The sequence below is a fragment of the Scomber scombrus genome, chromosome 7 (genome assembly GCF_963691925.1).
Source record: "Scomber scombrus chromosome 7, fScoSco1.1, whole genome shotgun sequence".
NCBI lineage: Eukaryota > Metazoa > Chordata > Actinopteri > Scombriformes > Scombridae > Scomber > Scomber scombrus.
Window position 1 is genome coordinate 18837502 of NC_084976.1, and position 26728 is coordinate 18864229.

General features: G+C 38.9%; 4 protein-coding genes across 7 annotated transcripts; 2 read left to right on the forward strand and 2 right to left on the reverse strand.

Moving 5' to 3' along the window:
* Positions 1 to 3430: 3430 nt before the first annotated feature.
* On the reverse strand, positions 3431 to 5400 carry ndufa3 (NADH:ubiquinone oxidoreductase subunit A3). Its single transcript, XM_062422556.1, has 4 exons — positions 5358 to 5400; positions 5040 to 5114; positions 3732 to 3809; positions 3431 to 3631 (listed from the first exon to the last, which is right to left on the reverse strand). Exons 1-4 carry the CDS (start codon positions 5398 to 5400, stop codon positions 3540 to 3542), a joined length of 288 nt encoding a protein of 95 aa, XP_062278540.1. The 3' UTR covers positions 3431 to 3539.
* A 66-nt stretch (positions 5401 to 5466) lies between these two features.
* tfpt (TCF3 (E2A) fusion partner) lies at positions 5467 to 10612 on the forward strand. Its single transcript, XM_062422555.1, has 7 exons — positions 5467 to 5657; positions 6041 to 6142; positions 7968 to 8090; positions 8720 to 8790; positions 8871 to 8940; positions 9543 to 9701; positions 9919 to 10612. The coding sequence occupies exons 2-7, from the start codon at positions 6041 to 6043 to the stop codon at positions 9991 to 9993; spliced, it is 600 nt and encodes a 199-aa protein (XP_062278539.1). The 5' UTR covers positions 5467 to 5657; the 3' UTR covers positions 9994 to 10612.
* A 434-nt stretch (positions 10613 to 11046) lies between these two features.
* On the forward strand, positions 11047 to 19714 carry cnot3a (CCR4-NOT transcription complex, subunit 3a). Of its 4 annotated transcripts, none has more exons than XM_062421764.1 (18): positions 11047 to 11181; positions 11810 to 11880; positions 12026 to 12093; positions 12196 to 12270; positions 12423 to 12512; positions 12647 to 12775; positions 12981 to 13076; positions 13214 to 13436; positions 13586 to 13719; positions 13905 to 13961; positions 14259 to 15189; positions 15329 to 15434; positions 15542 to 15683; positions 16584 to 16692; positions 17135 to 17330; positions 17638 to 17770; positions 17895 to 18020; positions 18152 to 19714. In XM_062421764.1, exons 2-18 carry the CDS (start codon positions 11856 to 11858, stop codon positions 18248 to 18250), a joined length of 2739 nt encoding a protein of 912 aa, XP_062277748.1. In that variant the 5' UTR covers positions 11047 to 11181; positions 11810 to 11855; the 3' UTR covers positions 18251 to 19714. The 4 variants fall into 4 exon arrangements, with proteins under 4 accessions (XP_062277748.1, XP_062277750.1, XP_062277749.1 ...); XM_062421766.1 differs by having other exon boundaries at positions 16584 to 16683; XM_062421765.1 differs by having other exon boundaries at positions 13217 to 13436.
* A 431-nt stretch (positions 19715 to 20145) lies between these two features.
* prpf31 (PRP31 pre-mRNA processing factor 31 homolog (yeast)) lies at positions 20146 to 25629 on the reverse strand. Its single transcript, XM_062421812.1, has 14 exons — positions 25498 to 25629; positions 24231 to 24446; positions 24079 to 24139; positions 23885 to 23968; positions 23702 to 23799; positions 23195 to 23301; positions 22866 to 23035; positions 22606 to 22763; positions 22418 to 22507; positions 21982 to 22109; positions 21612 to 21684; positions 20725 to 20853; positions 20519 to 20617; positions 20146 to 20422 (listed from the first exon to the last, which is right to left on the reverse strand). Exons 2-14 carry the CDS (start codon positions 24444 to 24446, stop codon positions 20309 to 20311), a joined length of 1527 nt encoding a protein of 508 aa, XP_062277796.1. The 5' UTR covers positions 25498 to 25629; the 3' UTR covers positions 20146 to 20308.
* Between the last annotated feature and the right edge of the window lie 1099 nt (positions 25630 to 26728).

Sequence of the window (26728 nt, forward strand, 5' to 3'; positions counted from 1 at the left end):
GGCTGATCTGTTATGAGTATGATTACAGTCCATTCACTGCTGAGATAGTTAATGTGAGGAAGTAGAAACAGGACCACTGCTATATCTGAAAATTATGTTTGAGTGAAATGGGAGCATTGAAATAAAATCTAGGCTAGTTTTTTTGTGGAACAGAAGTAAGATGTTGACTGTAATTAGCTTAGCTGTCGAGATCAAAATACTGAATCTTGCTCACCTAGAATAACTAACATTTTCAGGTTTGTCCTGGCCTATAAAAAGATGCCTCTTATTGCTATTGTTTTACAGTGCAATTTTTATACATAACCTTTATGTAGTTTTTTGTTTGTTTCTGTGCCATATTCATAAAAGTGTTTTTAGTTCAGTTGATTTAGGGACTGGCTCCTATTAGCAGGTTGTGGTGTAATTTCACCTTCACTATAATGAAGTGTTTTGGGAAGAGGACAGGCTCCTACTTTAAAAGTGCTAGTATTATATCTTTAGAAAAGCTGCAGGATTGTCGTGTTTTCTCAGTTTTTATGAACTTTTCAAATTTATTCAATCTGTCTTTTCTATTTTAAAATGTGGTTGTTTGGTTGAGAGAGACTTGGCATCTTTTAATGAAATTGGCACACAACTTATCTTGTGTAAATTATACTGGGTGGGTGATGCTCTTTGAGTTCTCGTCAGTGATACATCATGTTTATGCGAGTTAACGCCATACGTTCTGCTGCTGTAAAGTCACTTCAGTATTTTGTGAGTGTAGATTATTGATTAGTTAAACTCTTATACCTCAAAAAGTTATTCCCTAAATGTAATTATTTAAAGTTTGAATTTAAACTGCAGTGAGGGAAATTATTGAGACTTGATAAATTCTCAGTAAAATCAATGAGTGAAATTTTAATATGGAGCAAAAACAGCTAAACAAAAACAACAACCAAACAGCTCCTGAGCTTCACAGAGACAAACTGTGGAGTTTGGAGTGTGTTACTGCAACCATCAATAGTTGAACATTTGGATGGAGTTATCATTGAAAGACGGATTGTTCTTTTTTAGAAAGTAGCATGTTGTGGAGGGTTTAAAGTTTTAAGAATGTGAGATCTCAGTGCTTAGTCTTTGGATTTGATTCTTGATTCCTTTTTGGTCCCAAATCTAAAGCTTAACAACATCTAGGCTAGTTGATAGTAGCCACCTGTTCAGACTGAGCAGAATCTTTAAGAGAGATGAGAAAGCCAGGACGGACGAGAGAGTGAAGATTTATTGAGGAAATGTATCTATGAAAGTGACGAAGAAAGCATACAGGAAAGTTGACCAACGTCTGAGCAAGTGTTCATGGTAAACTAGAGATATCCAAAGTAAATATGTAGCTCTGTAGGCAAGAAAACTGCAGTTTAAAGGTGAACTTTAGTATTTGTGCAAGCTGAAATGGTTTATGTTCCTCTCCTAACTGCCTTGAGTTGCTGTGATTTATTTTTTAGCATCTTGAAGATTCAAGATGTTACCCATAAGGGTTGTAGTATGTTGTTTCTAACAGCACATGTATTACTTTGATTAGTGTGGCATCATTAATAAATATGACAGCAAAATGATAAAGATCACACTTATTCATGCATGTAAATAGTGCTTACACATTTGTAATTGTTGTTATTTGACTTTCTTAAAAATACTGATAGTGTTTCACTTTGGTAGAAGCATTTTGACTTTTGGCAGAAGCAGTAAACCTCCAAATCCTGCAAATCTGTTTAGTGGCATCAAATGTTTTTCTCAATTATTCGGCACAAATAGGAAGAAAAACCTAGTGAAGGCAAAATTAAATATTTTTGTCCATCACAGGTTTGAATGTTTTAAATAGTAATATTGATTTACTTTTTAATTTATTTCAATCTTTGAATGAAAGTAGCTAGTGGCTGTTTTAGTGGCTTCAGGTATAAGTGTTCCAAGGAGGGATGATATTTATACAGAGTTAAGTTGACAGTAAAATGTGACAGTAAAAAAAATATTCCCAAACCAATAATATCATTGTGGATGTCATAAATTGAAAGTGTGCAAGATTGAGATTGTAGAAAGTATTAAAAGAAAAGAACATTTTTAGAGAATGTATACAGAGAAATATATCAGAAATCTTAAATATGTTGTTAGAAAAACATGTCAAATTGATTGAAATATGAACGATATATTGAAAAAACTATATGGCAATATGAACTGACACATTTACAGCAAATTCTATTTATGATCCTAAGTCTGCAGAATATTGCACACGTGTTACAGAAAGCACACCTGTAGATGTGTAATGAAAACATCATAAATATATTCACTGTCGGATTCAGATGACATACAATATGTGCAGAATTTGCTGAGTGGGATGCCAACTGCAAAACATGCCTTTATTACTGCCTGCAGGGACAACTGAAGCCTGTCCCAACTTCAAAACTCTTCTACCCAAGTGAAATTGTTTCTTAACATTGCACACCAATTTCTACACCAGTCCTTGTTTCTATTAAAAAAAAGTACATGCAGACACATTAACAGACTGTCAGGCTGTTCTATGAATTGCATCAATATGAAATCCTGATGACTGCAGAAAACTTATATTATGATGGTGAATTCTGCTGAGGAAGATATTGCTTAACTGACATACTGGATACTGACATGCTGTGAAATAAAAGTTATCTGAAGGAAATATTTGTCCACTGTTACTGTGTGTGTGTGTGTATCCTGTAAAACAAAGTGAGCTTTCTATATATATTTAAAAATCTGCATTCACAGTTTCAACACAATATGTATGTTTATGAAGTGTGTTTGTGGGAGTAGTAGTAGCACTGAATACATGATGCATGAACAGAGACAAAATAAGTGTCAAATGCCTGTGAACTGTAACAACTGGATCTTAATTTAAACGGATTCATGCAGTACTGCTGTGCAGACGACTGAACTACTTATGAATGTAGAGCTGCTAAGAAAACAAGGAATCTGATTTAAGCTTTGTCAAACTGAGCCTCCTCCAAAGTATCAGGGTTTTGTTAAAGATTAGTTTCAAAACGTCCCTGATCGGCTCTTTAACATCAAACAGAAATCTTAACCCAGTCATGTTTTCTGACGGGAACATGATGTCTGTTACACATTTATGGGTGTTTCAGGTTGGACCTCAAGAATAGTCGTTAAACTTCTATACAGAATCTAATTTAACTCCAGACATTCAAGAAAGGTTCATGGACATTTATAGAAGTTATATTTTTGATCCACTTTCCCTTAAGTTTCAAAAGTCTATGAAAACCTTTCATATTATATAAATAAAGTTATGTTAGACTAGAGATTATAATCTTAATCCTTCATCAATTGAGGTTTTTACACTGTGAACACATTTTCTGAACTTTTAATGGTCTTACATTCTACTTCAACATGTAATTTAACCTAAATCCAAATGCACCAAAAATGAACCAATGTGGCACAAAGGTAGATTTAAATAGACAATCTTTATTGTGGGACATTGACAAGTGGAGCAGCTCTGCAGACAATTATGGACCGAGGGAACATCACAGGTATTGATTGCGAGGATGTGTCCGTTAAAGCTTTTTAAGCCATGCCAGGTTTTCTCCTTTTTGTTCAGACGGATGTGCAGGGACGTCAGGCATGCTTCCGTCATCTCGCACAGGGACTGTAGTGAGAAAATGAGAAAATAAGAAAAGGAGAGCTTCAATATTTGACTGAGGAGGTATTAACGCAGATGGTTAAAATAATGGGGCAGCTGTATTTACCTGGGTAGTTGTATGGAACAGATGAATTTATCATTCCTGTATACTTTGTGAGGGGGCTGATTAATGGAAGAGCAACGCCTGAGGAAACAAAACAAAGGTTTTTGACTTCATATACAATACATTAACTACTCATACAGTACATGGACATACAGTAGCTACAGTGGTCATTTGAAGACAATTATCTATTTAACAACAGCTCATATACAAACAAAGATCAGACAGAGCACATATCATCAAGTACAACAATCTGAGTTTGAGAATACATTTTTAGATGCTCCTAACTGGTTTCTAAATACACCAGGGTTTTATACACCTGCATAAGTTCCCAGCTGACATGCTCTGGTGCTGACCACTTCAACTAACCGTTCCAAAGGGTTAAAAAAAAAGAAGAAAAAAAAGATGCTTTTTGGCTTTTATCTATCCTAATCATAACATTCACTCCATTATACATTCTTTGTTATCGCTTGTAGTATTCACGTTATCAAACAGTTAACATCTCATGCTGGGATTGTGGGAAAAGAAGCAAAACTTCTCATTTATTTGGACACAAGATAAGATAAGATGTGTTGGAATTTGTCTTGGGTTCAAGTGTTGCATACGGCTGCATATTGAAATATACAAGGAATATACAATATAGGTAAATAATCTCCATGTACAAGACACTGGACAGACGCATACAAAGCACACTATTGTAGCCCTAGTATAACACAATGACCAGCGGTCAGTGAACTGGCAGGGCATACTGAACATATTTAAAGAATTAAAAAATGCAAAGGGTTACAGTAAAAGCAGATGTGCAGAAAAGAAGATGGTTAAATTCATAAATTGGATATCCAATTAAATGATAGGTCCACTAGTTCAAATTAATACTGAAGGAACATTTTGTGCAAAGATGCATTTAAAAGCTGATGTGAAGCCTATATGAGGCTAGTCATGTAGTAGATATCTGCCACATTTCAGTCTTTTTAGTATAGTCACAAAGAGAGACCTTGTCACTAAAAACACTGCAATGTTGAAAAATATCCAGTTGATTTGACTCATTTGGACAGCTGAAGTTTCTTATTAGCTTCATAGAAAGCTAATGAAATTTGACTGAATTTAATGTATTTCAGCAAAGCAGCGGCTTGTGACTGTTTCTGCTCATTTTACTGACTTTTGCTGTCAGATGATTGCAATAAATGTATGCCACTGTAGTGAAATTCGCTTTAAATACACCCCAGACCAAATCATGTTGTAAACTACTATCAGTGCAGTTATTGCTCTCTTTCACACATTTCTGAGCTCCTGTTAAGAGGTTTGGAGACTCACCGACCACTCCAATAACACAGGAGGCCAGAATAACAGGCTCCTTATTCCAGGCATTCTTCAGGAAAGCTCCGAAACCTGCAGGGATACAAGCAGGTTCAAATCAAACACATCTGCAGCTAACTGAGCTAACGTGTTAGCAACACATCCAAGGTCACATTTTTCCTTCTATTTCGACTGAATATCATTGTTTAAAAGTAACTTTAGGATCTTGCTGGCGTAAAATCGAACAATTAAAGTATTTATTTATGCTATCTGGAGATCATATTAACGTTAATTCAACCGGTTAGACGTTCATAAGATGACAAAATATACACGTACCCGCCATGTTGTCTGTTGTAGTTTCAGTGGCGCTAGTGCTCATGGGAAATGTAGTAGCTCGTCACAGACGTATAATTCCTGCGCCCGTCGCATATAAACATGAGTTTATCGACTGGAGTGAATGAAGAGCTGCCTTTTGCTCGCATTTCCTTTGATTTCTGTCATGTTTTATGATACTAAACGCGAGTATTTGACCTGACTGAAGACTTATAAACAATCTGTGCTGCAGATCTCTGTAAATATTTCGCAGTGGAGCTTTAAAATCAGAAGAAACACGGCTGCTATCGATCACCAATAAATGTAAGTACTTGTAGATTGATAGCTTGTTTCCTTCTATGATACCATCCAATCATTGTTTTTTTTTTTAATCGTCACTGTAATTTACTGTACACGCAAATAATGTTTGGAAATATCTAACTGAAGTGATACATTCAATACTGTAAAAATGTGTGTCCGTCTGTCTAAAGTTCAGCTTATTTAAGATCAATTCCTCACATTTGTGTAGTTGCACACACAACTATGGTTTGTACTTGGTACATAACAATTAAATTGGTGTGTTTTTCAATTAAATTATACAATTTTGCACCTCAGCTAGCTTGTACCTACACATGATGTATGTGTAATAATGATTTTGCAGAAATATCTTAGAACAAACGATCCTTTCTCTCCTTCTTCTTCTCCAGATGATGGAGGATTTCTCTGGTTTGGCCCTGCCTCCTCTGTTTGGAGGACACATCCTGGAGGCAGAGCTGGAGCCAGGCGGTGTGGAGCTGGGACCTGGAGAGGTAACGTTAATCATCATGGTAACAGTCTTGGTAACAGCAGTCAGCAGGGCAAGCTGACAGGTGCTCCCTGTGACACAAAGTCATGAAAAAATATTAGTTAATTAGTAATTATTTAGTATTAGTTAATACTTTTCTAATATTACCAGTTTGAAGATTTTCACATTGCTTGTTAGTTTGCTAGAATAAAACATAACAAGCCGTGAAATTAGCCTTAAAATAATTTTCAAGAAGCTGCAGTCAACCATAAATCCTGCATCTCACAAAAATTTAAAAAGTCTGATTATCTGTGCAGGCCAAATTGAAATTTGACTAGTTTAATTTTGGAGCTTTAATTATGAAATCTATTATGTTCTGAAGAGACCTGCAGACACAGCTCCATGAAATTAAATCAAAGCTGCCTTTAAATTACTATGTCATGTCTTAAATGATATCAAATTAGCCAATATATTAGTCAGGCACTAATCATGAGTCTTAACCTGCAAAGAGAATAGTTAGGGATTTTAAATATATACTCACTTTATTACACCTTTGCAGTCTAATGCAGCCCAATACAACAACTCTGCCATAAATTCTACTTTTATGAAGCTTATATGTTTTCAGTTTTTGTTTACATTGTCAGAAAGGTGATATTTCTACATTATATTGCACATTGAATTGGTACAGATGCTTGGTACAGTACCCATCATTTGTAGATAACCTGGAGGAGGAACATTTAAAATTCTTGTTTTTCTAAGTTTAAAGGAAGGTGTATGTGTTACAGTGTTACAGTTTGGAAGCTACAAAAGTTAGTTCTTTACCCAGAAACTCAAAGGAAACATTTACAGGTGCCAACAGCTGACGTATCAGAATTCTTTCTGTGCTCAGTAAATTAATGAAAACAGTGCTGTTTGATCAGGTTTCACACTAAACTCTGAATTCCAGCATTCATATAACCCTTGTCTCTCTATGAGCAATACTTTCATGTAGATGAGCGATCAGTTTTTGAGTGATACAGATGGGAACGGAATGGTTGGTGCTGTCCTACTTGATTTCAGCGCTGCATCAGTAATCTGGTCAAGTGCTGCCAAAAAAGAGCTGGATGAGCCTCAATTAGAGCAGAACGAGCAGAACAGCTCGCTGTTCAGCAAGAGCAAGTAGAGATGAAATGCAGACTGATCTTGCATGACTGAAAGTTGGTTAAGATGTAACTTTATCTAGAAAACATTCTAGTTTTTTATTATTATTATTATTATTAATATTATTGTTGTTAATATTATTATTATTATTATTATTATTATTATTATTATTATTATAATCCTTTAAAAATATAGGTTTTCTTTCATTTCATTGCAGTACAAAGGTCTAAATGAACTTAGATTATATTCTTTTATCTTTTAAGCCATATAAATTGTTCCATGTGAATGTTTTGTATATGTACTGCATGTTTTTGATGTCATTATATTGTTGGGTGCAGTGGTGATTTTTCTTTATTAACTATATTGTTTTATGTGTTGTTTTAAGTGCATGTTCATGTTTTCTTGTGTGAAAGTAAGACGGTATGTAGTTTAGTGGGTTGAACAAGTCAAAAGGTTATAGTTTTTGACTGATATGTTTTACATGCATGAAACTAACAGAAATTGTGGTTAAAATAACCACGTTCCAACATTGTGAACATGCCAGAAATATAGCTGTAATATTTTTTTCAGTGCACTAAAGATATTGCTACAATATGAAGCAACACAAAGCTTATTGTAATCGATTCAACGACTGAAATTGCCTTTTTTTGTGACAACGTTCCATTTGAAATACCACACAAAAACATATGTTGTTGTTTTTTCTTATGCAGGTGGAGCTGGGACCAGGAGGCAACGAGCTGCTGGAGAGTACAGCGCAGGAGGATGAAGAAAGAAGAGTTCTCGATAAGAGGAAATATCTCGCTCTGAGCAGAAGATGCAAAGAGATTGAACAGGTGTGTTTGTGTGAGCTGGCACATGTGTGTGTGCTGCATGCTTGTGGTTTATTTTGCACACTCCTCCTGTTGCTTTCGCTTATGAAATGAGTTTAGGAGTTACTGTATAACTGGTTCATCATACATCATTCAGTGCCCTAACTCCCTCATAATGTTTGAGGATAGATTTTTATGTTTTAAACTGATACCTATGCCTGATATATTTCCATTCCTGTAAGCTAATAATTGACTTTAATGAAGATTTTTATAATTTCCTCTGATACAGTAGCTTTTTTCCCAGTTGTATTACTAGAGAAGAGAAATCCTGTAAATTTCAGTTCCACAGTTGATAAAAGTGAAATATTGCATCGATATTGAGATGATATGAGCTTTTTTTTATAACTTATATTTTATTTTTACTTCAGTATTCATTATATACAGCACAGTTTTGATGCTATTTCACTTGGTTGGGAGCAAGGAGCAAAAGCAACAAGGCTGGGGAGTATATGTATAATCAGATTTTATCTATGTAAAAGGAAGGATGTTTGGGTGTATGAGCTTTTTATAGCTCATATTAGCTGATAGTGATAGTATGATGGTCTATCAGTGAATCTGTACTGTGTAATCAATAACATACGTGTTCTGTTCAGGTGAATCAGAAGATCCTCGGTCGCCTTCACCAAGTACAAAGAATTACACGACGCTTAAAGAAAGAGAGACGGTAGAAAAATCCATCGAATGTACATTTTCTGAAAAACTTCCCACAAGATGTCCCATCTCAAGATTCTATTGATCTTACAGGTTCCTCATGAAAACTCTTGATGCACATGGGGACGACTACAGAAATGCCCAGCTCACCATCCTGCTTGAGGTAAGAAGTAGATGGCTGTATGTAGGACAAAAAATGGCTCAAATATTTTTTTTAGTCTTTCATGCCATGATATTAGTAGTGGAATGGGGGAAATGTTGTCCAGTGGACACCACTGGTTGACTCTGGTGCCATTCAAATCTGCAATTACACTGTAAAAGCATTTGATCTGTCAGTGTGCCAGCAGATCAAGTTTTTATGACCTTTTAGGATCCTGTGAATACACCTATATTTCTGCATCAATCATTAAAACATAATGCTGGACTTGCCTTATTTAAGTGGAGCAAATTCCCAAATAATTTTGCAGTGGAACAAAATACCAAAAGTCATTTGACACAGTGTGTGTGTGTGTGTGTGTGTGTGTGTGTGTGTGTGTGTGTGTGTGTGTGTGTGTGTGTGTGTGTGTGTGTGTGTGTGTGTGTGTGTGTGTGTGTGTGTGTGTGTGTGTGTGTGTGTGTGTGTGTGTGTTGTGTGTGTGTGTGTGTGGACTCAAGTGCTTCGAACAAGCCTGTCTTCTGCTTTGTAATAAATAAATGTTCTCAAGCTCACTACATGCCATTACAATTTAGATTTTTTTTATCCCTTGTCTTTTTTTTCTTCTTCAGGATGAGCCTGGATCCCATTTAGATCCAGCTGCTGGAGTGGAGGACGACCGGCTCAACGGCGTATCTGGTTCCACCTCGTCTGCAGCTTTGCATCATGCTGCTGGGCCAAAGAAGAGGAGGCATCGAATACCAAGGCAAGAAAAGGATAAAGACCAACAGGTAGGTGAAAAATTCTACTGGACTGCTGCTGTCTGTTTTGTGGTTATCAGTCATTTGTGTTAATAAGACTGACCAGTTATCTGTGTGTGATATTGGATTAATATTTAGTTGTGGGTGGTTTAAACTGCAGATAAGTGTCACTGATGTTAGTATTCAGACGTCTGACTGTGCAGAATAATAAATGTTCTGTTAACTGAGCTTTTGCTTCTTTTCCCAGACTGAACCAGACATGTCAGTGTTGGCAGAGACGCAGTTTGGAGAAATGCCCAGTCCGACCTCTCTGTCTCACTGACCGTTGCTCGTCCATGGATATGATGAAATATAAAGGAGTACCCTGTTGCTTTAACTGTTGAGTGAACATGCTGCCTCTGTTCAGCCGGGGTTTGCACTGAATGAAGTTTTACTCAATCAATGTGACCACATTGAATTGATGTGAAATCAGATAGTACTTACGTGGTACATACATACATATATTTTGTATATATTCTGCTGTTTTGATATTTTGTACTGAGAGTTGATGACATCACATAATTATGATAAGTAGCGAACTGTGACAACTTTGTTTGATGAAGAATTGGCAACCCAGATACAATTACAGCATATTGGCAAACTTGTGTCATGAACAGCTTTCTTCACAATACATTCCTGGATATTTGTCATGATTTTATCTTTATCAATATTAAAGTGTTACAGATGGCTGAAGTTTCTTAGGCTGTAAAATGAAATGTTTCACTTCTAGAAGTGTTTAGAAAGGGCTGGTATGTGTACAAGCACATGCATTTTACAGTTATTTTTCATGTCCATGTTTTATTCATGTAAACAATAACTCAGTGGAGTGTTTTTATCATGTTTCTATACCGGAGTTTAAAGTACACAACAACTAAAATGTTTCAGTTTAATGGCAGAAATAAAAAAAAAGCAGTGTGTCTGTAGATAAGTTTCTTCAATTTTATTTTTAAATCAATTATGGTACATCTTTTTTTATTGCTAGAGAATTTAGGCTCATCTCATTTCCTCAGAGGATGGAATTTCCTCAGTTGTCATGGAGATCAGTTTCTTCAAGGTATCAAAATGAATGAGTAAATCTATCTATCTAAAGCAAAAAAAACAAAAACATGTTAATGTTCAAATAACGAGGTCGGGAGCTAATGAAGTCCATTAGTTTTCATAGAGGCAGTTATTAGGAATATGTGTTTTCAGGTGCAGATCAAAATTCATCATGCCGCTGAGCCAATGGCTGGCCAGCATTCCAGCGGATGTCTGGCAGTGACGGGCGGGTGGTTTGTCCAATCAGACCCGCGGATTGGGTTTAGGGCGGACTCTGGACACGGAGGTGGGATTTTAGCTACCGTCCATCTTCAGCTACATTACAGTGAGCGAGCTTGTCGAAAAGAAAACACAATTTGGGAAGTAAAGAAGACTTTCTGGAATTAGTTTTGGCTGTAATTGAAAAAAAGACAAACGAAAGCCCATATCCTAGGTAAATGTCGTAAACAAGTATGAATCTAGATGCTCGGGTTGACCCAGTTTCCCTTTTTCCTAAATTTGGCTAGCTGGCTAGCTAAAGCTGGCTAGCTAGCATTTTTATGCATTAGCTAGTCAGACAGTTAAGACATTAGCTAGCAGGTTTACGATTTTGAACGGTTTCTGATATGTTATGTCTTTCACAATACAAAACCACCATATAAAAGCTGTAGTGGACCCCCCAGAATAACGCTGCATGAACATGAACTCTGTCCACCAACATGGTCCGTGGTGGTTGTTTTGAAACGGGCCAGTTAGTGACCGAGCGAGGTGGACGAGCAACTGGCTCCTATTGACGTTAGCTCGGTGGCGTTAGCTGGCTAGGTGGCTAATTTTAGCTGAAAAATATGTCAAGATCAGCTACGTCTACAAAGGTGTGAACACAGGCGAAGAGGTCGTGCAGTTGTCCCGGTTGCAAGTGTCTGAAAATGGTGTAAATACGTTGTTATTTGTGGTGCTAACGTTGAACATGGCAGCTAGCCGGAGTTAACTCAGGGAGACGATGCGCTGATGTCTCTTCTGAAGTGGTTTGTGTTGGGTTTCTGAGCTATGAGGCTATAAACGTGTTGTGTTTTCTCACATAGCTAACTTTGTGACAGACGGAATGTGGACATTGTCGTAGTCAGAGCCATGGCTGACAAGAGAAAACTTCAAGGTAAGAGTTTGGTTAAACTGTCGTTAGGGTCCATCATGATGTACAGCCTGGTATCTTCATCCAGCAGCATGGTTTTGTGGAGATATTTGCTGTTGCATGGATGTGTGATCAGTGATGCTGGAGCGTTTTTCTTTCACCTCCACAGGCGAGATCGACAGATGTTTGAAAAAAGTAGCTGAAGGTGTAGAACAGTTTGAAGATATCTGGCAAAAGGTGAGAGATCCATGTTTTTCCTTGTGTTTGCTTTTCATGTTTTTCTTTGGCAATCTGAAGTCGGGGAAAACTATTTATGTCATATATTTATCTACATTTTAGCTCCACAATGCAGCCAATGCAAACCAGAAGGAAAAGTATGAGGCTGACCTCAAGAAAGAGATTAAAAAATTACAGGTAAGACAAGTTAACCATGGAGCAGTCCAAATAGTTTCAAGTAGTTAAGAAACCATACATATATTTACACGTCTTCACTTCATCTGCACATTGACTCAATAAGGAGTATGTCTGCAATATGAAATTGGTTTAACATCTCTTCTATTTTCTAGCGATTGAGAGATCAGATAAAAACATGGGTGGCCTCAAACGAGATCAAAGACAAAAGGCAGCTAGTAGAGAATCGCAAACTTATCGAGACGGTACGGCTCTCTACCATTTACTTTTTCTAGGTTCATTTTGTTTCTTTAATATGTAACTGGAGCACATTTTTGCATCAAAACATTCAACTTAATAACAGTGTGTGTGTGTGTGATTTTTTTCTTTCTCTCTTTAGCAAATGGAGCGATTCAAAGTTGTGGAGCGTGAAACAAAAACAAAAGCGTACTCTAAAGAAGGCTTGGGGCTCGCTCAGAAGGTTGATCCAGCTCAGAGGGAAAAGGAGGAAACGGGACAGTGGCTAACAGTAATACATCCACTAATATATCTACACGCATTGTACATTTTTGATGCCCAGTTTTCTCTTAACAGCCTTTTCCTCGCACCACAGGCGAACAATTAATCATAAAACGTGCAATTTGTGAAAATGAATTAGAATTTATGAATCAGGGATTATTAAATTTGATTTGATTCATTAATGCTCTTTTTTCTGACCTCCTTTTCACCCTCAGAATACGATAGACACTCTAAATATGCAGGTGGATCAATTTGAAAGTGAGGTGGAATCTCTTTCAGTTCAGACACGAAAGAAGAAGGGTGATAAAGATGTGAGTCCTCTCTTTTTTTCCCCCACACACGTTTAATTCTACATCCTCTGTAGATGTTCTGTAATTCTAGTGAAAATCCAATATAAGGACTTTCACTGAAATGTTTAAGACTGCACTCTTGTCTTCTTTCTGTCAAGCAGAAGCAAGAACGTATCGAGGAGCTCAAGCGGTTGATCGAGAGGCATAGATTCCACATCCGCATGTTGGAGACCATTTTACGAATGCTGGACAATGACTCTGTACCGGTGGATTCAATTCAGAAGATCAAGGATGACGTTGAGTATTACATTGATTCCTCCCAAGACCCTGACTTCGAGGAGAACGAGTTCCTGTATGACGACTTAGACCTGGAAGACATCCGTGAGTAGAACATGAAGTATTGATGGGGTGTTAGAGTTAGAATCGTGCTCCGATGTTACAGGAATCTTTTAACATCTGTACACAGCGATAAGGTAAAAATGGCATTATCCGATCTCAACTCTTGTCTCTTTTCTGTCGTTGTCTTGTAGCCGCAGCATTAGTTGCGACGTCTCCGTCAGGTCAGGGCAACGTGGAAGATGAAATGTATCTCCACTCCAGCAGCACTCCCACTTCCACCACCTCTTCTTCACCCATTCCTCCATCCCCGGCCACTTGCACTGCTGTAAGTTATTTTATTTATATCAAAGATGCTGCATACAAAAAAATTACATTCTGATTCTTTTTTTTTTTTAAGTTTATATTTAGTTAACTTTTTCTAGAAGTTCCATTGTGTTGTAATCCACTGGCTAAAATGCTGAATCAATATTTGAAAAGTGGATTGTCACATTAAGGTATCTCCTCCTATAGGAGAACTCAGAGGACGATAAGAAAAGGGGACGCTCGACAGACAGTGAAGTTAGTCAGGTGAGAGGCTCTCATCTGCTCTTTGTCAGTAGGTGAACAGTTTAGTGCTGTGCTCTTCATCCCTGGTCCTGGAGAGTAACGGTGGCTGATGGGTTTCGGCGTCTCAGGCGCTGAAAAGGAACCACCTCTCTCTCTGTGGGACCATGGTTGGAGACTTGTGACTTGTTTGTATGATCTCCTGCATTAGTGGGCCTCCGTAGTTCACAGTAAACTTTGCTCAACATTCAGTTTGTATAGCTGCAGTTTCTCTTTGGCAAGTTTAATCTGAAACTCTCTATGGCGCCTTTTCATTTTCAGTCACCTGTGAAGAACGGCACCCCTTCCTTGCTGTCTTCCTTCTCTTCCTCCACAACCTCTGGCTCCTCCTCATCCTCGTCCCTCGTGTCCATGGCAAGTGTGGTAGGGGGCATCCCCGTGGTTCCACCAAGCAGCAGTCTTATAGGAAGCTTCAGCAGTGCGGTGCAGCAACATCAGCATCAACCTGCACAACAGCAGCAACAACCTCAGCCACCAAACCAACCGCAGCAGCCACAACAGCAACCACCTCAGACAAAACCCTCTGCCCCCTCAAACAACACCCCCAGCCCGCCCAGCAACACGCTTCTCCCAGCCTCCACCGCTCCCCCTCTCCCTACGCCCAGCATACCCATTTCATCGGCTCCCAACTCTCAGTCTCAGCCCACATCTGGGCCAACCCCTACATCCAGTTTGGGACTTGGGTTGGGACTGGGTTTGAGCAAAGTTGGCATGACAGGGACCAGCAGTGCCAACCAAATGTCTGGTTTAGGCCTGGGTGGCCACCACTCTCCTCTAAACACAATGGCAGGGCTCATTTCGGGGTCCACACCTGCCCCTTACGCTCAGGCAGCAGCATCAGGAGGCTTGGGTTTGAGCAGCACCACCCAGTCCAGCATTTCAGTGGAGAGTAGCACTTCCATCCCCACCTCTGGCTCCAGTGGAGTCACAACCAACGGGGCGGGGACTGGGCTCGGATTGCTAGGTTCCAGCCCGGCTCACAGTTCTCTGAGCGGGAGTATCATGGGTCTGGTTCCAGGGCAAAATGTTTCCCCCGTCGCTTCTCAGGTGCCCCCTAGTTCTGTCAGCGCTACCCCAGGAGTTATTGGCATGATGGGAGGCAACGGAGGGAACGTCGGAGTAGTTGGAGGAGTAGGGGTGAACGCTGCTCCTGCTAGACCGCCGAGTGGATTGAAGCAAAATGGAAGCACAAGTACGTGAACTCCTTCTTGTCCCTGTGTGACTGTGAACTTTCTCTTTCTTATGTATCTTTCTATTTTTATGTAAATCAGAAGCAAATTCTCTTCATTAAGAGTTTTTCTACCGCCACTTTCTCCCTCACCTGCCCCCAGGTTACAGTGCCGTAGTGGCAGAGAGTTCCACAGAATCAGCTCTAAGCACACCGAGCCAGTCACAAAGCAGCCAACCTTCATCTCTCAGTTCTTCAACCAGTCAGCCGTAAGTTTTTTTTTTTTTTAACTTCACTTCATCCTGACACTTCTTCACATTCCTTGCACAAATATTCCTAACTTTATCTCTCTGGTGTTGCCACTTTACTGGTGCAGGATGGACAATGGTCCCAGTTTAATCAGCTCCATCACCCTGCCTCCCAGCTCTCCGTCCCCCTCGTTCTCAGACAGCACACCCGGAGGAGGGAGTCTTCTTAACGGCCCCCACTCCTACACGCAGGCCTCTGAGGGCCTCAAGGTGAGCGGAGCCAAGGTGCAGCACCATGGCAGGGTTAAGAGAGGACAGTCATAGCCACTTAATGGTCTGATTGAGTACCCAGAATTTCCTGTGTGAACCAGCAAGATTATAGCCAGCAGGCTGTTAAACTTACACACGGAGAGATTGTCAGACAAGACAAGTAGTTGGAAAATGAGAGAAAGATGGGAGACTGCAGAATAAAAAGCTTTGTTTACTGATCAGATCTGCAAGTGATGGAGCAGTATGAATATTAAAGCACGTAGCATCCCATCTGGCCATTTCCTTCATGTAATAATTTCCAGGTTTGCTCTGATAACGATCCAGTATCAAGAGACTAGAGACCAGTATTCAACGTTTTCAGGTTACCTTTGTTTGGCCCATAACTGCAGATTTTCGATAAACTCATCTGAAAATAGCACTATTACAATTTCCCTGGCTGCCCACAAACTTCTGTTCTCAGAGGCAACATTTTTTGTAAATAGAGAAGCCCACACTTACCCCACTATATGTACATTCCTAAAGAAAATCGCAGCTTTCTAAGATATATTTGGACTTAGTGAAGTATATGTTTTTTTTCCCTTTACAAAGAAGAAGAAGAAAGCAGTGTTAGACTATATCTAAGTCTGAGTGTAGGGTAGGCTGCAAGCAAAGGATAGCTTTGCCAGAAAACGTCTTGAGTTAGAGGAGTTGAATTTTGTCTCTTTCGAACACATTGCTCTATGTATGCAGTACAGGCCTCGTAGAGCTTAAAACCTTCAGTTGCAATAGTTGGTTTCCATAAATAGTCTTTTAACAGTTAAATGCTCATAACCTTCAAAGGCTCCTCTCTCTCTTTCCAACTTAATTTGACCTCATCAGCCACTCTGTGCTCATGCTGTCTCCATCCTCTTCCCTCCTCAGGCTCCTGAGCCTCTCAGTTCACTGAAGGCGATGGCTGAGAGGGCAGCGCTGGGATCAGGCCTGGACGGAGAGATTCCCAACCTGCACCTAAGAGACAGAGGTCGGAACGGTCAGACATTATTTCTACACTGGAAACCCCCAAAGTCACTGATAATTACTAATTACTGAGAAGGAAGTGTTGTACTATACTGTACTTTGAATACATTTGTCAGTAGTAGATGATGCCAATGTGCTCATAGTAGCAGATTATAGTAAGTGAGGTTTAAACACTAATATAATGCTAAAATTATGAATTAGTCAGCCAACTGACTTGTAATAATTGGTTTCATGTCATTTATTAAGTAAAACCTCTGAACATCAGCTGCATGTTTAAGACAGCTATGATTCTGATTATCTATGATCGTCATCGAGTTTATTTTTTACTTTTTTTATGAAATCAAAGTATAAAAAGATGTCCTTTAATTAGAAGAAGCAACATCATAATGAAAAGGGGAAGTGTGGTGACGTCATCTTTAATTGACACAATCCTTTACTTTCTTTTCATCCTGCAGACATCTTCTCGTCATCTGTAGCGCCCGGCACACCCGCCGCCCCTCAGCCGTCCGTGTCGGAAGTCAGCATCCCACCCTCGCTCGGGGTCTGTCCACTGGGCCCAACCCCCCTCCCCAAAGACCAGCTCTACCAGCAGGCCATGCAGGAGTCCGCGTGGACACATATGCCACACCCCTCTGACTCTGAGAGGATAAGGTAAGGGCACCAGATTGTTCACAAATGATCTTTTATGCTTTTTTAAAAAGTGGTTAGAATAGTTTCAGAAAATCACATTAACATTTTTTATCTTTGTGTATAAACCAGTTTTATATCGTCATGGATCTGGGACATCTAAAAGTGTTGTATGGTCTGCAATTTACAGAAATTCTGCATTTATCTTCATCTTATAATTATTAATGAATTCGTTTGAAGTGTGAGATTGATGTAAATGTTGATTGCACAAAGGCACCCTGATCAGTTGTTTCTGATGGATTTGTAACTGTCTCTGCTTCTTGTCCTAAAGGCAATACCTGATGAGGAATCCGTGTCCCACCTTGCCCTTCCATCATCAGATACCGCCACACCACTCTGATTCCATAGAGTTCTACCAGAGACTGTCTACAGAAACTCTATTTTTCATCTTCTACTACCTGGAGGTAATCATGCACCCACTGAACTCACCAACTCCACATTTTCACCCTGACGACCCTTCTTTACGCCGCCCCGATGTATCGAAGTCTTTATTCTAATCTTATTATTTCTTTGGCCTTCCTCTCTCAGGGCACCAAGGCTCAGTATCTGTCTGCCAAGGCTCTCAAAAAGCAGTCATGGAGGTTTCACACCAAGTACATGATGTGGTTCCAGAGGCACGAGGAGCCCAAGACTATCACTGACGAGTTTGAACAGGTGCAGCTTAACCGCATTTCATTTCCATTGTTGTGTCTAAAGTTAGAAACTAAGCAGCTAAAATATTATATTGATCTGTGTTTTCAGTGCACTAATGATTGTTTTCTCTGTCCGCTCTGCTGATCCCACAGGGCACTTACATTTACTTTGATTATGAGAAATGGGGCCAGCGGAAAAAGGAGGGGTTCACCTTCGAGTACAGGTACCTCGAAGACAGAGACCTGCAGTGACGGACGGAGAGCCGCGAAGGGACAGAGAGAGACAAAATGTGCTGCTGTTGACATTCCGAGACTGAACTCCAAACTGTGGATAGAGATTGTGATGTGTAGTAGAGACCCTCTCCGGAAATGGAGGCAGGTGTCTGTATAGGCTGCATCTCATGTGAAGCCCTCGCTGCTAATGTAGCACCTTGCTTTTGACAAAAAAACGCCCTGTGGGCCCGATCAAGCGCAGTGCGCTGCATGAGCTGAGAGGGCTCTCATTAGAGATCTGCGTTTGTGCCTGTCTGTGTGCACACTCAGTATGTGGCATTAGGAAAGCCTACCCCATGCATGTTTCTCATGTTTTGTTTTCTTTTCGCGTTTCAACAAGATTCTCTGTACCACCTACCCAACATGAGCCTGGAAGCCTTTGACTTGACACAAAACAAACCTTGAATTTGATTGTTACGTAAACTGCCCATCTTGTATTTACTGTAATTTGGTGGTTTAGAATGGGGAAGGACAGTGGACATTTAGTCATGGTGTGTAGGACTGGCTTCTTTTAAGACCCTATGATGCCTGTTGAATATGGTCACTATTAGAGATAGTGAGCGGTTATCAATAGTTTTATTGATATTGTCTTGGTCGATTTAAAACGCTGATTGAGAGTGACCACAGGGCCTCTCCCTGTGACAGGGAAAGAGTCCTTATTGGACATGGATTAAATTGCTATGCAATTGAACTGGTCTCTGACTCCCTCTCTTTACCAATAAAATGTTTTTAAGTTAACCTGTCAAAGAAAATGCATTATTATGGCGCATTCATGTTTGTGAGAAATTAATAAACTTGTAAAATAAATCTTAAAAATAGGGTTTGAGAAGTTAATCAATTTGATGTTTTGATTCTCATTGTCCTCATTGCAAAAAGGCCAAGCTGAGCATAGTGAATGTATCTGTGCCCAAATTCCTTCAAAAAGAATCACCTTGAATTAAAAAGTCAAAGTACACAGATAGCATTAGGTCTGTTCTGAGTCAGCTTCCCACTTTTAGTTAAGGTTTTATTCTCTTGTTTTGATGTCATCCTAAAGTCCACCGTGTTGAATTTACCACCTGATATTTTAAGTGAAAACCCTATACAGTGAATGTGCACTGAAACTGTTTACATGTAGAGTGACAAATACAGAAACCCTGAAATTCTGGTGGTAAATTTGACTCATGAGTGGAGTAAGAAATGTCTCGTCTGGTGTGGTTGTTCATGTGCTACCTGAAGAACAATAAGATTTACACTGGTGATCTGGTTTTTAAATCAGAAGCGGGGACAGATCCCACCTTTTCCTGGCAGTTTGAATGGGGAGTGTTATGTGACCTGAATCAGATTTTTCCATTCAAGCAACCGTGAAATCTTCAGATCTGTTTCTGCAGTTACAATTTCATGTTTTGTGTAAATTCAGCTCTTGATTAGGCTTTCTTTTGGGAGGGAAACAGGGGGGGGGAGGGGAGGGGGGGGGGGGGGGAATTGAGGATGTGAAAAAGGAAAATACTGCAAAGCTACGAGAGATTTGCCTTTTATAGATTCTATTTTTTGGGGCTTTTAAGGTTTTCTGAAAAGGAAGGTCAGTCAAGAAATTGCTAAAATGTGAATTTCAAGACGTATTTACAACTTTTTCTCATCACAGTTCTGCATGGGAGATGTCATAACGGGGTTATAACAGGATTGTAAAATTTCAATAAATACTTTTAAGAAATTACAAGGCAGTGTGTGTTGTAAAGTCCTGTTATTGCTACATGACGTGTGGATATACTTGTTAAAGAGGTGCCAACCACAGATAAGGTGGCCAAGAGTTAAAGATATGTGAAATTGCAAAAAAAAACAACTAATTAACATACCAGCTCAATATTTTCTCTATATAAAAAAAACACAGGATGTTTTGTGGAAGGTGTGTAAATTACATTTTATTAAAATGAAAAAATTCAAAACTAAATTTTTAAAAAGAAACAGGACAAAGCACGATGTCAGACAAATTTGAAAACATACTATGATGCTGCAGTGTTGAGTGCAACTGTCCATGTACAGGATGACTGTGTGTGTTCACATCTTGGATTCCTTTTTGACTTTGAGGAACTCCGCCATGTTAGAGAAATATTTCTGGTTGGCTTCAGCCACCTTTTTCTCGGCAGCCTGTGGGTTGACGATCTCCAGCCCCTGCAGACGAGAGAACAATGTTAGTTACCTAAAATAGACCTTGTGCAGTGCACTGCTGCTGTTCTTCAGTCAAACAGGTTGTTTACTTATTTTTACCTGTAGAGGAGTGAAGGCGACGCTGGAGCTGGTTCCTGAGGAACGATCTCTGACTGTTGATTTTCCTCCATACGTCATGCTCTGCTTCTGCAACGTCCTCTGTGTAACAAAAGAGAAACATGCACAAACATTAGAGACCAAGAGTTAAATTAAAGGGTTATTAATTAATCATGAGTCACTGCTGATGTGAACATGACCATGTATACCTGGAGGGACTTGGAAATCCTGGCTTTGGTGGCCTCGTTGACCTGAGCCTGCCTGACACGCCCGCTGCCGCTCTTCCCTAGCTGACCCAGACTGAAGCCCAGATCCTCCTGATATGCATCATCTTCAATCTGCAACAAAAAGTCAGAAATTAGGCCCAAAGTCTCCCTGCTTATGCTTCTCTTGCCAAGGAAATTGTTTTGCCAAAATAAAAATAAAAAACAACTTTATCTCAGTCAAGCTTATCATAAACTGAAGGACCAGGAAAACACAAACATTATATTTTTACATTAAGCTTGGGCTGTGCAGTATTTTTCTTTTATTAAGTTGAAAGCCATTAACTCACGGATTCATTTAAATTCTTATAGGTGGCAAGGGCACAGTGACATAAAACTGGTTTTCTGTCCCTTAAAGAGAAGTGAGCAGCTGTTCTAGCATGCACCTTTGTGTCCGATACTTCTAAAGATTTTCACAGGGAAAAAAATGCTCAGGAGTAGAGGTATAACTTCAGATTCCTGATACAATACACAACTTCTGCAAGAAAAACATTAAATTTGCAACACTGACTTTGCTGAAAACGTTCAGTCTTGAGGTAGAAGCTGTTAAATCGGGCAGCTTTTTAGCCATCCAGATGAACTGAGGTTGAGCACCAACACTAACCAGGACTACACATTATTTCCTTCAAAGCTTTTGAATATGTTCATTTATATTTAGCCGCTTTGTTTAGGAGGGTATTACAAATGATCAGTGTATTTTTATGTGTATTTTTTCCAACTACTTTTTGAACCCTATTTTGCCTGGGAAAGACACTCAGAGTTGAAACTTACAATGAGCTTAGCTAAACAAGTGTCAAGAGATATTGAGGTCATGACAAAATATATCTACTGACCTCTGCGAAGGTCATCCTGTTGGCATGTTTCCTGATCTCAGTCAGCCCGAGACGCTCCTTCATCTTTCGATACCTTCAGGAAGAGAGAAGAGCGCAGTGGAGCTGATATATATATAGCTGTTGGTGGAGGTAGTCTAGTTATGTAAGACTCTTACTGTTTTCCAACATGCTGTTCTGTGTTTTGCTTTAGTTTAGTTATTGCAGAATATTTTAATTTATTGTTTTACTTCTTGTTCTGGGAATAATCTCAGTAAACTATCACATCCTTCTGAATAACTTGAAATGAAATGGTACATAAATATTAAAGAATCTGAATGTCAAACATCTCCATATTGCTGTCCACGTTTAGAACTACTGACAGGTTGTGTACCTCCTTCCTCCTCTTTTCTTCCTCTGTCCGTCCAGTGGTGCTGGCAGCGGTTTGACCTGCTTCACTGGTGGAGGCTCCTGCCATTTATCAAACTTCCTCTCTATTTCTTCTTTTAGATCGTAGCCAACCTGCCCAAATGACAAAAAGATTAATTGTCCAAAGAGTTAATAGTTTTACCAAACAACTCAATATTGTTGCAGGCTAAAATTGTGCTGGAAAAAAAAGAATATATTTAAATTGTGATGCATTAATTAATCTTGCAGTAAATACTACATTTGTGCATCTTATGTTTGAGGTCCTAGTTCTGTAGTTTAAGGTATTGTTGGACTGCATTTGATCAAAATGTGTAATATTTTGATCCTTTATATTGTAGGTCAAGAAAATACTAGAGAATTTAAGGTGTATTCATCTGCTCATACTCCTCCTGGATCATCACCTTGCCAACTGAACTCTCGTGGAAACTGTCCACTCGGGCAGCCAGAGTGCACTTTGCAGACACCAGACGAGCTGCTTTCCTCCGGAGGTCCTGAAGATAAAAAAAAAAGGTGGACAGCCGTTAAATTAAAAAAACGCAGCAATTTAGGGGGTGGTAGATATTCTTTGTATGTGCATATATGTCCTCACAGGTGGTAGTGACTGCACAACATCACAGTGGTAGATGTAGCCAGTGTGGGGCAGTAGAGAGGTGCTGCTGAAGCCGGACAGGGTTCTCCTCTGAGCTCCGAGCAGCATCAAGTTACAGGCCGGCATCTTGGACAGGTTAGTGAGGCCTCCAGCAATACCTGCAACCAGAGAAACCAGAGAATAAGGAAAATATGTCATGGAAATAAGCACACAGGGATGACAAAAACAATTGTGTAAACTCATCTTTTTGCATCTCTCACCCATGATCTTGGCAGCTGTTGACGCTCCGACAATGATGGACAGATTTGGGGCAATGAATGACATTCTGGACTCTACGTATTCATATATCCTGTGTTTAGACTGGTTTAGCTCCAGAGCCATGTCACATGCTTCCTCCAGTTGCTTCAGTTCATCCTCATTTAGCTGTGACCTAAAACATTTAAAAAGACAGAACACCGAGTCAGCTTTAACTGTGCAGAAATCAGTTAACAATCAAGAGATCTGAGTGATAATCAGCAGCGAGCAGGTAGACCGTAACTGTCACCCTGGAGGTGAGCGATACATTGTTTAACCGCAGATGTCGACTCACCCCTGTGTGGTCGAGGCTGTGACACTGACGACCATAATAGTGGCATTTGTGAGGATTTGCTGTAGAGTTTCATTGTTCTTGCACTTCTCCAGGTTGTTTCCCAGTTCCTGAGCAGAAATCACAACATGGAGAAAATAATACATTTAACATCTTCAACCTGTTCAACTGGAATTAACAAAAATAACACAGATGAAGCAAATGTGATCATTTATTAAAAGGTGTAGCTGTTATCATTCTTAAGTTTTGTCTAAATCAAACCACTCTCCCCTGATGTAGAGGACTATCATTTATAATCTTAAACTAACTGACTTATGACTGTAACTGTAAATTCTTAATTATTCATTCTGCCTACTGCAGATGTGACACTATAAATTCAGTGACTAAACATTCGTCTTCTGTCCAACCAAGGACACAAAACAGTGCTGGAAAAATAGCAGCAGTGGGACACCTTATTCCCATACTGGTTTCTAGTTTAGAAGCCTAATAAATACAATCACCTCAACTCACCTTGACCGTGCGGATATAATCTAGAGAATCTGGCACCAGAGACTCAAGCTCTGGGAACCTCTTGGAGTACTTGTCCCGGGTAAACTTGTGAATAATATCTGAAAGAAAAACAGAAGAAAACTCTGGTTGTAAAGAACAGAAGAAAATTCGATTGTGTTATTAAAAAAGGAACAGTAAACTCACTGAGCTCATTGTCAATCTCTACTGTGAGGTTATTGGCTGCTACAATCAGTCTGTATTCTGGGTTAGCTTCGACAGGGCCAGCGACTGTAAGGAAACCAAAAATACATCAAAATTGCACTGTACTTATGCACTGATGAGTTTTGGTAAATGTAAGAGTTTATATGCGAAAAACATACAGAATGGGTTACACTCACCCTCTGAGTTCTTGCGCTGCTTTCCAATATATACTGAAACTTTGTCCATGATCTCTGAAAACTGTTAACACACAGTAGGGTTACGCAGGAATGACCAGACATGTTAATGCAAATTGCAACTTTTATTAAAGCTCTCGTATGATAGTACTCACCTGTTTGCTGTTGCGGAGCTTGGCGATGGATGCAACACTCTCAGTTTTACTGTAGTCCACCTCCATCTCCTCTTGGATGTCTTCCAGCCCTCCTTCTGTCCTTCCCTGTGATGTCTCTCCATCGCTCTCACCCTCCTCTTCCTCTGGATACAACCCGTCCTCCCCTTCATCTCCGGCCTCCTCCAGATCTGCCAGGAGCTCGTCTGCCAGGGACATCTGCAGTGAAACAATGAGGACTTAAATGTAACTGGTTTGGTAAAATCAAGCTGCACAGATAAGTTCCCAAAATGAGTCCCTGGGGGCACAACGGGTCTGGAGGGTGTTACTGAGCTTCCAATATGAATGAATAATTATTTAATATCCAAAATTAAACTTGAGAGAGAGAAATTGCTGAGAGAAATTAAATAAATATTTGTCTCTTCTTGAGTGGTCATCATGTCCACATTACAAATGGTGTTTTCAGAGGATATAATTATCCACCCATAACTTGGACTGAATATTAAGAATAAAAGCATCAAATTATGGCCGTGCTTTTCCACTACATTATCCGTGACAATGTATGCAATATATATTAAGTCAACAAAACATTGTTAACACTTAATTTTTATATCACCAGTTTATTCCCTACAGTCACCTCTGACCTACAGTAGTTATTTAGTGTGGGTCTGCAACGAATGATTACTTTCAATATAAATTAATCTGTTATTTATATTACAACAGTAACAATAATAATAATAATAATAAATACATTTATTTATAACGCACTTTACATTTGAAGCTAATCTCAAAGTGCTAAAATTTAATTAATTTAATTAAAAGTCAAAGGTTCTTCTAAAAATAAATGTTTTAATTCCTTTTTAAAACTCCCAGCAGTCTGTGGTGCCCTCAGCTGGTCAGGGTAATTGGTTACTCTATAAAACGCCACTAAAATTATTACAACGATGAATCAAAAATCAGTATTGTTATTGTATTGAGTGATTAATCTTTAATTGATTAACATTAACAACCAAATATCAATTATTTATGAGAACAACAGATCTTTCAGTCACTCTGTCCACTCTCTTAAAGCTCTTACCAGAACAAATGAAGGTACAGAATAAGACTGAAAGATAAAACTTGTCTAAACTAACCAATAAATATCAATAAATCATGTTTTTTAAGCGGTAGTGTAACATTTGGTTAATGTTAGCTAGCAAACATTAGCAAACGTTGGCTTGACGTAGCCGGTTTACAACACTAAACATTTTAAACGAAACATTTAACTCACCTCGAAGATTAAAACTCCTGTATACTAACCCCGGAAAAACAAAAATGTCGTTTTTTATGCTCTTCTGTGTAAAACTGAAGACAACTAATCATGCAATGCGCTTGTGTTTTCCTCGTTAGCTTCTGTCCGCTGTGCTCGTCTCAGATTAAATACGTCGCTACGTTCGCACAGCCTTCTGGGTAATGTAGTCATAAATGCTCTGCACAAGATGTACACATTCAGAGAGGTGTTCTCAGTTATTAAATGGAGCACCTTATGAATAGAAAACAATCGATTTATTGTCATGAAACAGTTCAATAAGAGGTTCACATTTTGTAGTTTTTATTTCCCCTTGTTTATACATTATCCCTTGAAAACAATTATTTAAACAATACAGGTTTTAAACCAACATTTAAACAGACTAAACAAATGGACTAGTTGGACCTCGACTGCATGATGGACTGTTATTAGTAGAAAATGGAATAAATTAACAGATACACAAACAAATGGCGTTATTTACTGATGAAAGGCTTCAATTTTTCATGCTAAGATACATTAACTGTCATTAAACAATGTTGAAAGAATGACAAGACAGCTAAAAATTCATAGACGTTGGAAAATAATGAAACATTACAGGACATAGTTCCATACAGATTGGCATATATTCACAAGTAAAATTATACAAAATACTTTTTTTTTTTTTTTAGCAATTAAAACGTTTGGGAAAATATTTTGATTTATTTGTTATGAAGATCTTAGAGAAGGTATAACCTAGATGCATTCTGTCCCAAACAAATTATAGCTAAGTTAATATATGTTAATTGCACCAAAGCAAATAAATAAATAAATACATGATCAAATAAATAAAATATTGCATGGAAACTGGCTTTAAATAAATAAATAAAACAATTAATAAATATATAAATCAATAGTAAGTAAGAGAAAGATTTTCAGAACTAAAAGTATAAATAAACGTAGCTTGTTTCATTTTTCGTGCAGTCTAAAAATACATCTAAAAGTAAACAGCTCTAAAATGATATTGTATACACTTGTATTATGACATTTGTACAAATGAGTATTCTCAAATACGGGAGTCAAGCAAAGTCTGTTCCAAACTGCTGCCTACAAGAACAACTGACTGACTTCAATGAAAAACTTTTAATAAAGAGAGGACTGGAATCCAAGCGTTTACATAGACAGATGAGTGACTAAAGAAAGTGCATTCCCCGCACACCTGGGGAATAATACAACA

Coding starts and splice junctions, on each gene's coding strand:
- ndufa3 (XM_062422556.1), bottom strand. CDS start 5,400: ATGAGCACTAGCGCCACTGAAACTACAACAGACAACATGGCGG. Junction 5,115..5,357: donor TACAACAGACAACATGGCGG/GTACGTGTATAT, acceptor GTATCCCTGCAG/GTTTCGGAGCTTTCCTGAAG. Junction 3,810..5,039: donor CTGTGTTATTGGAGTGGTCG/GTGAGTCTCCAA, acceptor TTGTTTCCTCAG/GCGTTGCTCTTCCATTAATC.
- tfpt (XM_062422555.1), top strand. CDS start 6,041: ATGATGGAGGATTTCTCTGGTTTGGCCCTGCCTCCTCTGTTTGGAGGA. Junction 8,941..9,542: donor AGCTCACCATCCTGCTTGAG/GTAAGAAGTAGA, acceptor TTTCTTCTTCAG/GATGAGCCTGGATCCCATTT. Junction 9,702..9,918: donor AAAAGGATAAAGACCAACAG/GTAGGTGAAAAA, acceptor TTCTTTTCCCAG/ACTGAACCAGACATGTCAGT.
- cnot3a (XM_062421764.1), top strand. CDS start 11,856: ATGGCTGACAAGAGAAAACTTCAAG. Junction 12,513..12,646: donor ATCGCAAACTTATCGAGACG/GTACGGCTCTCT, acceptor TTCTCTCTTTAG/CAAATGGAGCGATTCAAAGT. Junction 13,437..13,585: donor CTTAGACCTGGAAGACATCC/GTGAGTAGAACA, acceptor GTTGTCTTGTAG/CCGCAGCATTAGTTGCGACG.
- prpf31 (XM_062421812.1), bottom strand. CDS start 24,446: ATGTCCCTGGCAGACGAGCTCCTGGCAGATCTGGAGGAGGCCGGAGAT. Junction 23,302..23,701: donor ATTATATCCGCACGGTCAAG/GTGAGTTGAGGT, acceptor ATTTCTGCTCAG/GAACTGGGAAACAACCTGGA. Junction 21,685..21,981: donor AAGAAAAGAGGAGGAAGGAG/GTACACAACCTG, acceptor CTCTTCCTGAAG/GTATCGAAAGATGAAGGAGC.